This window comes from Balaenoptera musculus, chromosome 16, assembly GCF_009873245.2.
Source record: "Balaenoptera musculus isolate JJ_BM4_2016_0621 chromosome 16, mBalMus1.pri.v3, whole genome shotgun sequence".
Lineage (NCBI taxonomy): Eukaryota > Metazoa > Chordata > Mammalia > Artiodactyla > Balaenopteridae > Balaenoptera > Balaenoptera musculus.
Window position 1 is genome coordinate 65,161,273 of NC_045800.1, and position 16,328 is coordinate 65,177,600.

The window sequence follows — 16,328 nt, forward strand, 5'->3', positions numbered from 1 at the left end:
GGTATTATAGGTGGTTTTAATTTTCTTCCATTTGCTTCTCTATTTTTTCAAATTTTCAACAATGGACATATATTACTATTATAATATTTTTTAAAAGGTATAATAGTTTTGGGACTTCCCCGGTGGCGCAGTGGTTAAGAATCCGCCTGCCAATGCAGGGGACATGGGTTCGATCCCTGGTCCCGGAAGATCTGACATGCCGTGGAGCAACTAAGCCCATGCACCACAACTACTGAGCCTGCGCTCTAGAGCCCGCGAGCCACAACTACTGAGCCCGCGTGCCACAACTACTGAAGCCCACATGCCTAGAGCCTGTGCTCCGCAACAAGAGAAGCCACCGCAATGAGGAAGCCCACGCACCACAACGAAGAGTAGCCCCTGCTCACCATAACTAGAGAAAGCCCGCGTGCAGCAACAAAGACCCAATGCAGCCAAAAATAAATAAATAAAAATTTTAAAAATTGTTAAAAAAAAAAGGAATATAGTTTTTTTTAAATGACTATTAAGCACTACTCCCAAATTATACAAAACAAAAATAATGTGAGAGAAGGCTCTCAGACATTCACACCTAAATGTGAATTTATTTTTCAAATTTATAATGCTGAAGGGAATAAAACATTATTTACAAGTTCAAAAGCTGAAGATCAGGGTAATAGATTCAAATTCAAGTAGATATTAAGGGACCACAACATTAGAGTACAGAGTACCAAACAGAAGGCTCTGAATAGCCAAAAGGTGGGCTCTGTGAAGAAGGAGAAGAGTATAGATAAGTGGCTGAATGCAGCCCAAAGCTGAGAATTTGGTGAGGAATTTGCCCTGCCCCCTCCTTCTTTCAGAAGACATGGAAAGGTATTTTATCTTCTTAGGATCTGTCCCCCTTTCCTTGTTAATAGGGAAGCCAGCCTTTAGCAAGAGGACCCCTTAAATCCATCCTCCCCCTTGCTGGCATTTACCTACATGCTTATCTTTTTCACTGTCCTCCCTGAAACCCTTCAGTGGCTGTCCAAAACAAGGCCCATGAAGCCTTCCAAGATATCACACTTTAAAAAAAAAACAAGATATGACACTTGTCGTGTTCTCACCACTGCTTTCCTCATAGTTAAGATCCTGGCAACAAGAGCTACTTACAGTTCACCATACATAGGCTGTGTTTTATTAGCTATTCTGTGCCTTTGCCTGGATGCACATTCCCACTTCTGTTTCTTTTACCTCACTTAATTCACATTCAGTCATCATGGCCCAAAAGCTTTCTCTGAACTCCCACCCCCATTCCTGGGCTGAGCTAGGCTTCCTTGTTCAGAGCTCTCAAATCATCACACTTAGTCACTGCCATGGACCTAGGTTTATGTGTCCATCTATTTCACTAGATTGTGAGCTCTCAAGGGCAGAGACTGAGCACTCCTTATTCACTTTTATATCCCAAACATAGTGCCTGGGACCTCGAAGGTACACAGCACCTGCAGTAGGTGCTGAAGAACCAAGCACCTCAGTAGGAATGGAGCCCCTATTCCATCTTGGGTATAAATACAGAGCTCACACTTACTCAGATGCAGAGGCAACTGAGATCCCCTCCTCCCAGTCATAGCTATCTGGAATCCCATTGGCTATAATCAAAACTTCCCCCTTTCTCAATCCAGCACTGAGAGTCCTTCTTCCCTCCTTGGTTTAACTGAAATCTGGCTCTTACTGGAAAATACTCCCATATAGCTTTCTCATACATATGTTGCTTATTCCCTCACATTCAGTGTACACTGGTGTCCTCCTCTCTTCCTCAAAGTTTCCTGATTATTAGTCCTTGACTTTCACATAAACGCCCTGGTCCCTTTGAAAATCTGTGGTAATCTCACCTTTTCCCCCTGCTAATTCAGGTAATTTACCAACCTCCACCACTTACTGGTATTTTGGCACCTGGATTAGTCTTCCTCTCCCTCCTCAGTCCTTGTTTGTCTTCATTCGAGAGGACTTCACTGTCCATGAAAACCACCCACATAACACTGGCTTCTCAGTTCTTTGACCACCTCAACTGAAATAACCTTTGCCCCCAACAGGCCTACTACCATACTCTGCAATTGTCTTCTCCTCAACTGCTCCACTCTTGAAATCTCAAATTCAGTCAGCCCTCACTGACCTTCACTCCCGTGCCCCTTCTACGTCCTCCCTGCTATCAACCCATCTCCACTTCAATCCCTCAGCAGTCTAGACTCCTTGGACCATTACTCTAATCACTTTTGCTGAGTCCTTAACATCTTCACTTTGTCATCCTTTCATCTTACAGAGCAAAACCCCAATCCTCAATCAACTGTCTCCCACCTCCACTCCTACAACTCGATGCTGAGTGTTGTCATAGGAAATCACATAATCACTCTGACTAATGCCACTACAAATTCAGTCTCTCATCTCAGCTGGACCCTCAAAGCTGCCTGTGACCCCCAGTTTGCCTGAGGAGTTCTTCATCACGCTCTGTAGTCAGTACCTGAGCATTTCTCCACTTTCCTCAAATCTCCTAGCCTACTACTTCCCTCTTCACCTTCAGTGGATGACCATGCAAAAATACCACAGGAAAAAAAAAAAAAACAGCAGACATCAGGCAGGCACTCCCTCAACTTTTTACCTTAATACCTACATGATAATCATACTTTCCTCTGACAAAATGTTAGAGATGTGCTTCTACCATCTTCTACCATCTAAGGCTAAAATCTCCAGTGTGCTTGAGCTCATCCGTCTGGGTCCTCATAGGGATTTTGCTCCATCATACATTCATTCTGTCTCCTCCTCCCTCCTTTCTGGCTCCCTCCCATATTAGTATTTCAACATGCTCAAACTTCCCTCATCTCTCCACCCCAACAACACAAAATTCTCACTACAATCTCATGTCCTTTCTTCTACGCCCAGCTTTAGCTTATTCTTCCCTTGAATTCACAGCCAAATTTCTGGAAGACGTGTTCATGTTTGTTGTCCCTACTGCTTTATCTCCCATTTCCTGCTTAAGCCACAGTTAAATAGCTTCTACTCTCAATACTCTTCTTAATATGGTTGCTCCCCATGTCAATGTCTTTTTGCCAAATCCAAGGGCCATTTCAGACTTGTCTTCTGGTTCCTTTGAAAGCCTTGTATTTCTGGGCTTTATGCCTTCTTCTTGTCATCCCTTCTCAGTGGGATCCCCTTTCCTCTGCTATGCAGTTAAGTACGTTGGTGTGCCTCTGGGTTCTTTTCAGCCCTCTTTCCTTACTATACTTTCCCTGGATCATCTCATCTACTAACTTAACTACAATTACCATTTTTTGTTTATTATTCCCAAATCTTTAGAACAGATCTCTCTCCTGCTTCAGACCTATAAATCCAACTGCCTACTGTTTATCTCCTCTGCCATATCTCATGGACTACTCAATATTAAAATACATCTAATCCTGAACTAATCATATTCCTACTCTCTCCCCACATAACTTTTCTTGCTTTGTTCTAGTACCTATCTCAGTGACAAAGCCTAGGTTTTATTCTGCCTCTCTTATCTTCCAATTCAAAGCAGTAAGTCCTAACAATTCCATTTCCTAAAAACCTCTGAAGTCTATCCATGTTCCTCAAAGTCCACTGACACTGTCTAGCACAGTGGTTAAGAGCACTGGTTCAGAAGCTAGACTTCGTTCAAATCTTCACTCCACTATATATTATCCAGCTGTGTGATTCTACATAAGCAACAACTTCTCAAGTGCCTCAGTTCTCATTACTCTACATATGTTACCTATCATTAGTGCAGACCACCATCACCTCTACCTTGGATTACCCTGACAGCATCTTAAGAGGGCTACTAGTCTCCAGTCTGGCCCTTCTGCAATCCAATCTCCTCAGTGTAGTCAGTAATCTTTCTAAAACACAAATCTCATCATGTTACTCCTTACTGTAAACTCTTTAATGATTCCCCATTGCCTTCAAGAAAACATTTCAACCCCTTAAAAATGCACACAGGACCTTTAAAATCTGGTGCCTAATTCCTTCCCTTATTCCTGTCCTCTATCACATGCAAGCCATACTGAACTATTTGGCGATCCTCAGACTTAACGGTGCTATTCTTTGCCTCTGGGCCTCCGCATATACAGGCATCCCTTGGAAATATTGCGGGTTCAGTTCCAGACCACCACAATAAAGCAAATACTGCAATAAAGTGAGTCACACAAATTTTCTGGCTTCCCAGTGCATATAAAAGTTATGATTACACAATACTAGAGTCTATTAAGTGTATAATAGCATTATCTCTAAAAGAACAATGTACATACCTTAATTAAAAAAATAATGCTGTCAGAAAAATGGGACCAATAGACTTGTTCAACGCAGGATTGCCACAAATCTTCCATTTGTAAAATATACAGTATCTGCGAAATGCAATAAAACAAGGTGTGCCTGTACTGTTCTGACTGCAAACCCTCTCTCCCTACTAAACTGGCTAGGTTAACTTATACTTCTGCTTCACATCTCCTTTTGGGTATCACTTCTTCTAAAAGCCTGACTCCTAAGGCTGGTGAGGTGCACCCCAACTAGATCCTTAGCATTCCATACCTACTTTCATCCTAAATATTAGGTGTTAATCTCAACCATAATTGCTTCTTTAGACTGTAAGTTCCTTGAAGATGGTGACCATGCCTTATTCACTACTATGTCCCTAGGGACTAGGATAGTGATGGGCACATAGTAGACATTCAACCAATACATGTTGAATAGATTATTGAGTATGCACTGCTTGCACACCTTTTAATTAACTTTATCTAAAATTTAAAATGTTACATCTAACCAATCATGTCACCAGCCTATACAGCCCTTTAATGTAGAAGGGATTTCTTATTTTCTACCATATATCCTATGGAAGGAGTGATCTGAATACAGACACACCACATTTTGTAAAATGCAAGTAACCTTAAGATTGACTTAACTGCCACATTTTAGAAGAAATTTTAAAAGATTACATTGAGAAAATTCTTAACGCACAGTGAAAAGAGACAATAAGAGGAAGTTTTTTTATTCAAAGGTATAACTGGATAAGTAGATTTGTTTACAACCATTCTTGTGAAATACTTTTTAAAAAAATACAACCAACTTCTTTGCCAAAAGCAGACACAGACCTCAACTATGATGACCTAATTTTTGGTGGATAATGTACATGATTAGGCAGAAACAGGCAAGCTCACACTGGAAGATTAACTATCTCAGTCAAAACTCCGTTTGTGGCCCCCGCTTCTTGATCGATTTCTGTTCCCACTTCGTCTTCTACCATCTTGTCGACTTCCTGACCGACTCCCCTGTCGACTCTGTCTACCTGACCGGCCACCAGGTCGACCACCTGACCGGCCACTTGACCAGCCACTCCTCTGTCTGGAATTAGAAGATGTGTTTCCATCATAATATTCTTCAATTTCAGGCAACTTGGCTGGCACTGAGAGTACCCAGTCTGAATCATGCCACTCTGCCTGTTGGGATAATTTACAGGATTAATATAAATGCAAAATAGAAACCATAAGCAAACACGTGAATACAGGAGACTCTTTTCATATCCATTAGCTAAAGGCCATCTAGCCATTAAGTTCAAAGTATCTAGAACAAAACTGAAGACCAGAAAACAAAAACATATTCAAAGTTCATTCACTAAAGTTTCTAAGTTTTATGAACAAACAAAACAGAAACAGACTCAGATACAGAGAACAAACAGGTGGCTGCCAGAGGAGAGGGAGGTGGGGGGATGAGTGAAACACGTAAGAGAGATCAAGAGGTACAAACTTCCAGTTACAAAATAAATGAATCACAAGGATGAAATGTACAGCATGGGGAACATAGTCAATTATATTGTAGTATCTTTGAACAGTGACAAGTAACTAGACTTATCACAGCGATCATTTTGTAATATATAGAAATACTGAATCACTCTATTGTGTACCTGGAACTAACACAGTTTTGTAGGTCAATTATACTTCAATTTTTTAAAAAATGCAGACAATGGGAGGAAATGCTTCAAAATGCTAATAGTGGTTATCTCTAGGGGGTGAGGATTATGAGTGCTTGTTATTTTTTACTTTATGCTTTCATGTGTTTCTAGTTGTCTGCGATAAACGTGTACTGCTTGTAAAATTAGAAAGAAAATAAATGTCATTAAAAATGAAAAAAATCGATCCTGGTAAAATTTAAATCTCAAATTTAACATAACAATACAAAGCTTGGTTCCCCTCCCCAATGCCCCCACCCCCCCAAAAAAAAGTTTCTAAAAGCTAAGTTTTAGTCTCAGGAGAAATTTTCAGGCTGATTTTGGGACTCTAAATTCCTACTCAGTTTATACATTTTAAAAGAGAGCACCGGTTTCTCAGCACAAAACGAGTAAGTCACTAATAAGTAGTACATTGTTTTCAGCAGATATATTGACAGAAGCAAGGAGTGTGAGCTGAGATTAAAAATCTGTCAACACCAGCCAGGGACTAAAAAATGTAGCCATTGGAAACAATTTGGTATCGGGGTAAACAACTCAAGATATAAAAATCATTGCAGCTCATAAAAACATTGGTATGTCATATCCTGCTACATTAACTGTTTTTCATTGTGATCATAAGTTGCCAAGGCAAGTTAATATTAAAATACCTTACAGGTAAGAGTGAGCAGAGACAAACAGCCACACACACCACCGGTGGCAATATATGACCAAAGCCTTAAAAATACACACACCTTTTGGCCAGGCAGACATCTTAAGAAGTTCATCTTAAAGAGACAAACATGGCAATGTATAAAGAGTTAGCTATGCCAACATTTAAGGCTGACCTTAAATGCCAACATTTAAGGCTTACCTGTTTATAACAGAATATTAGTATTATAAATAATCTAAATGTCAGAAAATAGGACATTGATTCAGTTGGCCACCCGGGTGGCCAAATGCCAGGGAGCCAATAAAAACAAGTAACTGTACAGTTGACAAAGAAATGTGTTTACAATATATTCTGAATTTGTAAAAAGACTTTAAAAACCAAATAATCCCATTTTTGTTTCAAAATATGTACATAAATATGCACAGGGATGTAATAGACAAATTCCACAGTGTAGGAATCTAGTGGACAATCTCTTTCTTCAACAGATAAAATACAAGGGAGGGCTTCCCTGGTGGCGCAGTGGTTGAGAATCTGCCTGCTAATGCAGGGGACACGGGTTCGAGCCCTGGTCTGGGAAGATCCCACATGCCAAGGAGCAACTGGGCCCGTGAGCCACAACTACTGAGCCTGCGCATCTGGAGCTTGTGCTCCGCAACAAGAGAGGCCGCGATAGTGAGAGGCCCGCGCACCGCGATGAAGAGTGGCCCCCGCTTGCCGCAACTAGAGAAAGCCCTTGCACAGAAACGAAGACCCAACACAGCCAAAAATAAATAAATAAATAAATAAATAATAAAAATAAAGGAATTCCTTTAAAAAAAAAAAAAAAAAATACAAGGGAAATTTTTTTAAAGAAAGAGAGAAAGGAAGGAGAACCTATAAAGAAAACGAGACAAACATCAAATTACAATGTATGAACCTTATGGACCTTCTTATATTTAAAAATATGTAGGAGACAGAGGGAAAATTTAAATAGAAAATTGGATAATATTGAGGAACTATTATTTTGGGGGGTTTAGTTATGGTATTATGATTGTGTTTTTTGAAAGTGTTTTTAGTATTTTAGGTATATAGAGATATTTATGGTTGAAATGATAGACTTCCTAGAATTTGTTTCAAAAGAATACAGGAGAGAGTGGGGAAGTGGATGGAAGTAGACATGAAACACAATTGGCCACGACTTGATAAGTGCGGAAGCTGGGCGATGGGTACGTGAGGATTCAGTATGCAATTCTATTTTTTCACATTTGAAATTATTCATAATTTTTAAATGTTTTAAGTTATGATACAGACTGGATATTTATTATTTATTATTATTTTATTAAGGAATTGTTAACTGATTTAGGTATTTAGCCTAAGTCAATATCATAATGATATTATGACTATGTTATTTTTAACCCCTATCTTTTAGAGAAACATACTCAACTATTAAGAAACATACTCAACTATTAACTATTAACTATTTAAATACCAGGCTTCCCTGGTGGCACACTGGTTAAGAATCCGCCTGCCAATGCAAGGGACACGGTTTGAGCCCTGGTCCGGGAAGATCCCACATGCCGTGGAGCAACTAAGCCCGTGCACCACAACTACTGAGCCTGCGCTCTAGAGCCCGCGAGCCACAACTACTGAAGCCCGCGCGCCCTCGAGCCCGTACTCTGCAACAAGAGAAGCCACTGCAATGAGAAGCCCACATACTGCTACAAAGTGCAGCCTCCACTCGCCGCAACTAGAGAAAGCCCGTGTGCAGCAACGAAGACCCAGTGCAGGGACTTCCCTGGTGGCACAGTGGTTAAGCATCCGCCTGCCAATGCAGGGGACACGGGTTTGAGCCCTGGTCCGGGAAGATCCCACATGCCGCGGAGCAATTAGGCCGTGCGCCACAACTACCGAGACTCCGCTCTAGAGCCCTCGAGCCACAACTACTGAGGCCCGCGCACCTAGAGCCCGTGCTCCCCAACAAGAGAAGCCACCGCAGTGAGAAGCCCGCGCACCGCAACAAAGAGTAGCCCCCGCTCGCCGCAACTAGAGAAAGCCCGCATGCAGCAACGAGGACCCAACACAGGCAAAAATAAATTAAAAAAAAAAAAAAAGACCCAATGCAGCCAAAAATAAAATAAATAATTTATTAAAAAAAAATTTTTTTTTTAAATACCTGTAACCTTTCTGACTCAGTTGTGGGAACATCAAAGCAAACACCCTAAAAGCAAAATGAAAACATTTTTATTTAGATGCATATGAGTTGATTTTTTAAAATATCTGCTTGTGATCTTACATTAGCTAAGAAAAGATTAAGCTTGTCCCATGATTGCCTATAGGATTAAACCAGCTAATATATAATAATGCATGACACAGAATGGCTGCTAATCGTACTTCCTAAATCTAAAAGTAGACCAGTATCTAATAAGAACTGACTACTACTGAGAATCTATAGTATTCTCTAGAAAAGTTTTTGTAGACACTATAATGTTCCATGTCCCTTGTAAAATGACCCGTCTAATAAATTCCTTTAAAAATTTAGTGCCAGAAACTTTCTCTCGTAAAGAGCTGAAATGTTTATCAGATACCGAGAATGAAGTAACCTAAGATGCTTCCTCTTTGGTTTTGGTTGCTGGTAAGTTGGAAGTTAATTTAATATTGAAGTATAGCTTTGCACTAAGGACCTTGGTATATTTTCCTTCCCCTCCACATTTTTTCTGAATGTACATATTTGTCTCATACTTGCCACAGATCTTTTTTGAAGGTAAGTAATATTAAATTTGAGAAAGATAACTATTTCCAATAAATGAGCTAATAAATTATAGACTAGAATGAACCTATGTTGCCAAGTGAGATGAATAAATATGACATCTTTTCTCAAAACCATTAGAAGAAATCAGTCACTTATATTACAGATGGTCTTAACTTTGCTATTTCATAATTGTATGAAAATACTTAATTCACTTTATTATCCTCATTAACAATCAATAGCAGGCCACTTAAAAACCAATATTGTGTATTCTCCAAAAAATAGAGCTGTTTAGCTGTTGCAATTATAAGTTACTTAATCTTAGAAAATAAACACACATAACCACATGTAATATGTATACAAAGGCAGAAACTTAGAAAACTCGGATATTAGTCAAATTAAGCAGAATGACTTTACAGCTTTCTAGAGGAATGGGTTACTTAAATAACTCCCCAAATTTACAAGTGGAAACATACTAACACATGGAGAACATCCCATTAGGCTTCAAAAAAAAGAAAGAATCTGCTAGTGTTTATAATCGTGTACGGCAGTTGTCTAGAAAAGCCTACCATATTTCCTTTTAGGAGGCACATTCTGGTAATTTGGGACACGGCACTACTACTCAGCTTTCTGTTAAGTTCTTTCCAAGCACAGCTAACATCCTGTATTTCTTCTGGGCTTTCCAGAGTCATGGTCACAAACCCCTTAAGGAATAAAAGTCACATTATGTTTGGGAAAAAAGCAGCAGCAGCAGGACAATGACATTCTAACTTGACAGCCCTTTTTGACTTAACCATGCACTTCTTATGAGCCAACAGTATAACATGACTGCTAAAAAAATAACTTCTTTGAAACTATATTAATAGAAGACTAATGTTTATAGATAACTGAAAGTACCATTCTTCTATACATTGCTGTAAAGACTACATTTAATTCTAACCATCATGCTTTAAGAGGAAATTAAACAAACTAGAGCATCAGAGAAAAGATAAGGTAGTGGAGAATTAAGGAAATGCTGAAGGAACCAAAGTTAGCTTTGAGTGGAAAAACAAGAGGACATAAACCTCTTTAAACTTCTGAAGGATTATTACATAAGCAAAAATTACTTGTTCTGTAGAACTTCACTGGACAACAAAAGGATCAACATGAAGAAGATACAGGGAGGCAGTCATCTAACAAATATTTGAGTGCCCCCTATGTATGTGCCAGAGATGCTCTAGGTGCTAGAGATTCAGCAGTAAATAGTCCTTTGTCTCACGGAGGTTACAGTCTAGTGTGTGTGTGGCAGGGGGTTGGCATGGCGGCAGTGGATAATGGTGGGAGAGGAGACAGTAAACAAATAAGGAAATAAATATAATGTCAGATAGCAATAAGAATCATGAAAAAAAAAGAAAGCAGGGGAAGAAAATGAAAATAGAGAGTAAAGGGAGGGGTAAGCTATCTTAGACAGTATGATGAGGAAAGACTTCTCTGATACGGTGGTATCTGAGTAGAAACCTGAATGAAATGAAGGAGAGAGCCAAGGTTATTAAAAGGAAAGAACGTTCAAAACAGTACAAATAAGTGTAAAGGCCTTTTGTAGGATTAAGTTTATGTTTGAGTATCAGCAAGTAGGTTAGGGTAGCTGAAAACAAGCAAGGGGAGAGTGATAGGAGATGAGGCCAAAGAGGTAGCAAGGGAAGACCCTACAGGACATTCATGGTAAAGACTGTGGATTTTGGTTTAACCCATAAAAGAAATATCAAACCACTAACACCCTGTTGCTAAGATATTTAGTCAGAGGATAGATCACCCATCTGCCAAAGAGGGATTCTTTTATTAGATAAAAGTTGGGATTAAATTACCTCTCACATACTTCTTAGCTTTAAAAGTCTATCTTCATATTTGCTTAAAAAGTATGGTTTAAATGTTTTCTTGAGAAGTACCTGGTGGGTTATTAGGGATAGGGTGTTTGCTCAGTGCTAAAGTATCACCCCACAGATTACTTACTAATTACAGAGAGCAAAATATACCTTTATAATGGGAATATATGGCTCTGGGTATGGTTTGTTTTGACATCTGATACTGACCCGGCAGGGGGGACAGGTCAGATGGTGTTTTTTACACACACACACACACACACACACACACACACGCACACACACACAGACACCCTCCACATATACAAGCAATCCTTACTTTGCATGGTGTTGTGTTAGCTGCACAGAGTCTACTTCTCGATTTGCATGGCTTCATGGCAAACAAAATGAGGAACAGATTCTGGTATGCAAGTTTCAGTTGACAAAGTACTGTGCAAAGTGAAGATATCCTATATTTCCCTCCAGATAGAGAGATATCTATGGTTCAATTTTAATCCTTCTCAACCACATGCAATTTTCTCACAGATTTCTACCTTATCAGAGGTGATCAAAGAACGTGGTTCAAAACTTGATGCGCCAGAGATGTGGGCTAATGCTGCAGCCAGTGCATCCACTGCCCCTTTCTCTTCTATCAGTCTCTCAGCTGATGGTCGGAAAAAATCAACAGCAGCATAAGAAACGGAAGCCAGAGACCTATGGTTTAAAAATAGTAAATTTTCTTGGTCAAGACAAAGGGGAAAAATTAAAGATAAGAGAATGAATGGGAAAAGAGAGAAACGTTTTCATATTTTAATATAATTAAATGTCTGCTGGTAAAACTGGTGATTAAATTTTCTGATATGTGAACTAGGAGAGCTTAAAGATGTATAGCCTAATACAAAAGAAAAAAATCATTCAGCAAGGTCAGAAAGCATACCTGATGGCATCCATGCTTTTAGATTTAACTAAATCCATTGTAGAAGGAACACCTACACGTTTAAAAGTAATTCCCTGAAAATGAAAGAATTACATTAAAGAAAAATGGAAGTCTTTACACTTAATTCCTAAATTAATCTAGTTTGCTGAATTTCCATTTCTTGGACTTAAAGATTTCCAAGCCCTAGCAGACCAAAAGATTTTCTAATAAATCATCAATTACAAATTCTAGAAAGAGAAAAAAAATGTTTTTGAATTGTCTCTTAGTTACAATCATGGAATTTCAGTTGCAAAATAAAGCTGATTTAAAGAAAAGAAAAGGATGCTGTTTATATCAATCAACTTTTTTCTTATTATCCTCATTTTACAAAGTATATGAAACACTGTATGAAAACACACATCATAAAAATAGGAAAAATGTGAAATACCACAAAAACTCCAGACCACAAAAAATGTGTAATTTCTTATAGAAACTGGTTAGTGTACCATTACTCGATATAATCTTAACTATTACACCAAGACAATGTCACAATCATCCGTTTACAATACGGGACTAAGAGGTACTGAAATCACAATGCACTTCTGATTTTAGTATCAAGGGAGAGGTTCAAGGGAAAAATGAGAAAGTCAGCTCTTCTGTCTTCACAATAAAAGCTGTATTAAAACAAAGTCTTGCAGCTAATATAAATTTAGCTCTCCACATGCTTCACATCCAAATGCAGCTTAAACTGAGAAAAGTTATAAAGATCTAATTGTGAGAACAAATACAAAAAGATCTGTTTTCTAAGGCACCATTCAGATAATAAGCCTGAAATAATTTAACTCCACTTACTGCTTTTTGTTCCACATATCTTAGTTGACCTCTTTCTCTTGGTTGATAAAAACATATGCAAATCCCTGTCCGGCCAGCTCTACCTGTGCGTCCAGAGCGATGAATATAGGACTCAACATCCTAGAAATAAAAGAGGTAACTCTTCTTAAAAATCTGGCAAATTAAACAGTCATTCCAGCATCCAAATAATAATAAGAAAAATAACAAAACTACTACTATCAATAATAACATTTTTATTTCAATCCTGTTGCTCTCTTCAACATCCCAAAGAATTTTTATGCTTGAATTCTGCAATAAAGGGGATAGGATTTAAAACCTTTTTATCCACTCCATCCCAGGGTTCTTTACATGGCAACTTTTTATAATTCCCTTGCATGATTCCATGCCTCAAATCCAAATAAAGAGGTTAATCATTTGCAAAGGCACCAGATTCTGATCAATTTAACATCACACTAACACAAAATGGCTAAGAGCAAGAAAAGATAACATATTTTTCATATATAAGCAAAGTCTTAAAAATAAAACAGCAATTTATATAGCTGCTCTTATTTTCTCAAAATCAAATCTCATTTCCTTGAAAATTAAAAACACAATGAGGTATCACGGTATTCCTGTTAGAATGGTCATCATCAAGAAGACAAAAGATAACAAATGCTGCTGTGGAAGTGGAGAAAAGATAACTTTGGGCACTGTTGGTGGGATTGTAAATTGGTACAGTCACTATGGAAAACAGTATGGAGGATCCTCAAAAAATTAAAAATAGAACTACCACATGATCCAGCAATTCCACTTCTGCATATATATCCAAAGGAAACAAAAACACTAATTCAAAAAGATATCTGCACCCCCATGTTCACAGCAGCATTATTTACAATAGTCAAGACACGGAAACAACCTACGTGTCCATCAACAGATGAATGAATAAAAAAGTTATGGTATATATATGTATATATATACCATATACATACGGAATATTATTCAGCCATAAAAAAAGAGGAAATCCTACCATTTGTGACAACATGGCTAGACCTTGAAGGCATTATGCTAAGTGAAATAAATCAGAGAAAGACAAATACTGTATGATCTCACTTATATATGGAATCTAAAAAAAAACCAACAACAACAAACAAAAAACTAAACTCATAGAAACAGAGATCAGACTTGTGGTTACCAGAAGCAGAGGGTGGGGGGAGGGAGAAATGAAGGAAGGTGGTCAAAAGATACAAACGTCCAGTTAAACAATAAGTACTATGGGTGTAATGTACAACATGATGACTATAGCTAACACTGCTATATGATATAGTATAGGAAAGTTGTGAAGAGAGTAGCGCAAGAGTTCTCCTCACAAAGAGAGAACACTTTTTTTTACTTTTTTCTTTTCTTCTTTTATACCTACATGACGAGAGGGATATTAGCTGAAGCTATTGTGGCAATCAATTCACAACATATGTAAATCAAACCATCATGCTGTATGGCTTAAACTTATACAGGGATGTATGTCAATTATTTTTCAATAAAACTGGGGGGAAATAATCTCCTTTCCTACCTGTGGAGGTGAACTCTGAATCACCAGGTCAACCTCAGGAATGTCCAAACCACGGGCAGCCACATTGGTTGCCACCAAAACTTTAAAACTACCCTCTCTGAAACCTTTCAGTGTAATTTCTCTTTGTGACTGTGCGATATCGCCATGTAAACACTGGGCATTCTATTTGAAAAAAAAAAAAAAGGAAAAGTAAGTGTATAGCACATACTTGCAATTCATAGCACCAAACACCATACAGTCTGTGCTCTTTTTTGTTGCTGTTGTTTTTAAATCTTACCTTCTGATAATTATAAAGATACATGCTTATTGTTTTTAAAAAATCAAACATTACAGAAAAACATTTAACATAAAATGCAAAAGCTTCCCTTAATATCAGCCTCCTAATAATTAACTGCTAACAGTTTGGTGAATATTCCTCCGCATATTATTTTTTAAATACATACACACACACAGACCCCTCACAAATCCTAGCATATAATTTTTTGTATTCACCTATAAAAATGGGATCTTACTATATATGTACTGTTTTACAACCTGTTTTATAAATTTTTTATATCTTAGCCATTCTTCTACATCTATAGATATACAGCTACTTAATTTTTTAAAACTATACATGATTTCTTCATATGGCTGCAGTATCTTTTTTTTGGCCATGCCACACAGCTTGCAGGATCTTAGTTCCCTGACCAGGGATTGAACCTGCCCTGGCAGTGAAAGCGCCAAGTCCTAACCATTGGACTGCCAGGGAGTTCCCAGTATCATTTATTTTAGCAGTACCCTACTGATTTGGGTAGGATCCAAACTTTCATCTTCAGAAACAATGCTACAACGAATAACCTTGTACTTACAACTGCAGACCCCTTAGTATATTTCAGTAGGTTACATATCTAGAAGTTGAATTTCTGGGTCAAAAATTATAAACATTTAACATTTTAATAGCTATTGCTATTAAATTAAAACTGTATTATAAAAAGAAGTTGTAAACAAACAAACAGAAACCAGACTCACAGACATAAAGAACAGACTTGTGGTTGCCAAGGGGAAGGGGGGGTGGGGGAGGGATGGATTGGGAGGTTGGGGTTAGTAGATGCAAACTATTTCATATAGAATGGATGGACAAAAAGGTCCTACTGCATAGCACAGGGAACTATATTCAATGTCCCGGGATAAACCAAAATGGAAAAGAATATAAAAAAGAACGTATATACATGTATAACTGAGTCACTTTGCTGTACAGCAGAAATTAACACAATATTGTAAATCAACTATACTTCAACTTAAAAAGAAATTGTGCCCATTTACTCTTCAACATTCTATGAGTATTTATTTCATCTTACCCCCATATATATATATATACACATATATATATATAAAATATATATATATACCGCCCACCTGTATACTATGAATCATTATAATTCTTGTAAATCTAATAGGCAAAAATGATTTCCCAATGTTGTTCTAATTCACATTTCTGTAATTTTCAGTGAAGGTGAACCATTTATACTGGGTTGATCTTCCATGTATGCTGCAAATAATTTCCTAGTATTACAAATAAATTTCCTAGTATTCTTAGCCACTATGAAAAGTTAAAAGTTCATAACAATGATTTAACCCCAACAGTATCTAAACTGCAGCATCTAAGCATAACGCATTCATGAGTGAATTCACTGAGCGCTTGCTATGCTCCAGGTACTATGCCAGGTTCTGGAACAATCATAAAGAAACGACCCTGGGACAGACAAGTTGACAAGTATTTTCAATACAGTATGATATGTGCTATAAGAAGGTGCAGGGTGCTATAGAAATACCTAAGAGGGGAACCTAACTCACTCTA

General features: G+C 38.0%; 1 protein-coding gene across 2 annotated transcripts in view; it reads right to left on the reverse strand.

Annotated features, from left to right (window-relative positions):
- Window positions 1-4,979: 4,979 nt before the first annotated feature.
- DDX50 (DExD-box helicase 50) overlaps window positions 4,980-16,328 on the reverse strand; it is a 32,011-nt gene continuing 20,662 nt past the window's right edge. The window contains exons 9-15 of one of the 2 annotated variants that reach the window (XM_036829522.1): window positions 14,492-14,653; window positions 12,946-13,065; window positions 12,115-12,188; window positions 11,732-11,891; window positions 9,909-10,043; window positions 8,767-8,811; window positions 4,980-5,456 (exon numbers count right to left, since the gene is read on the reverse strand). In XM_036829522.1, coding sequence (XP_036685417.1) covers window positions 5,196-5,456; window positions 8,767-8,811; window positions 9,909-10,043; window positions 11,732-11,891; window positions 12,115-12,188; window positions 12,946-13,065; window positions 14,492-14,653 — 957 coding nt within the window. In that variant the 3' untranslated portion in view covers window positions 4,980-5,195. The remainder of the gene's footprint in view (window positions 5,457-8,766; window positions 8,812-9,908; window positions 10,044-11,731; window positions 11,892-12,114; window positions 12,189-12,945; window positions 13,066-14,491; window positions 14,654-16,328) is intronic. The other variant, XM_036829523.1, reaches the window with a different exon arrangement.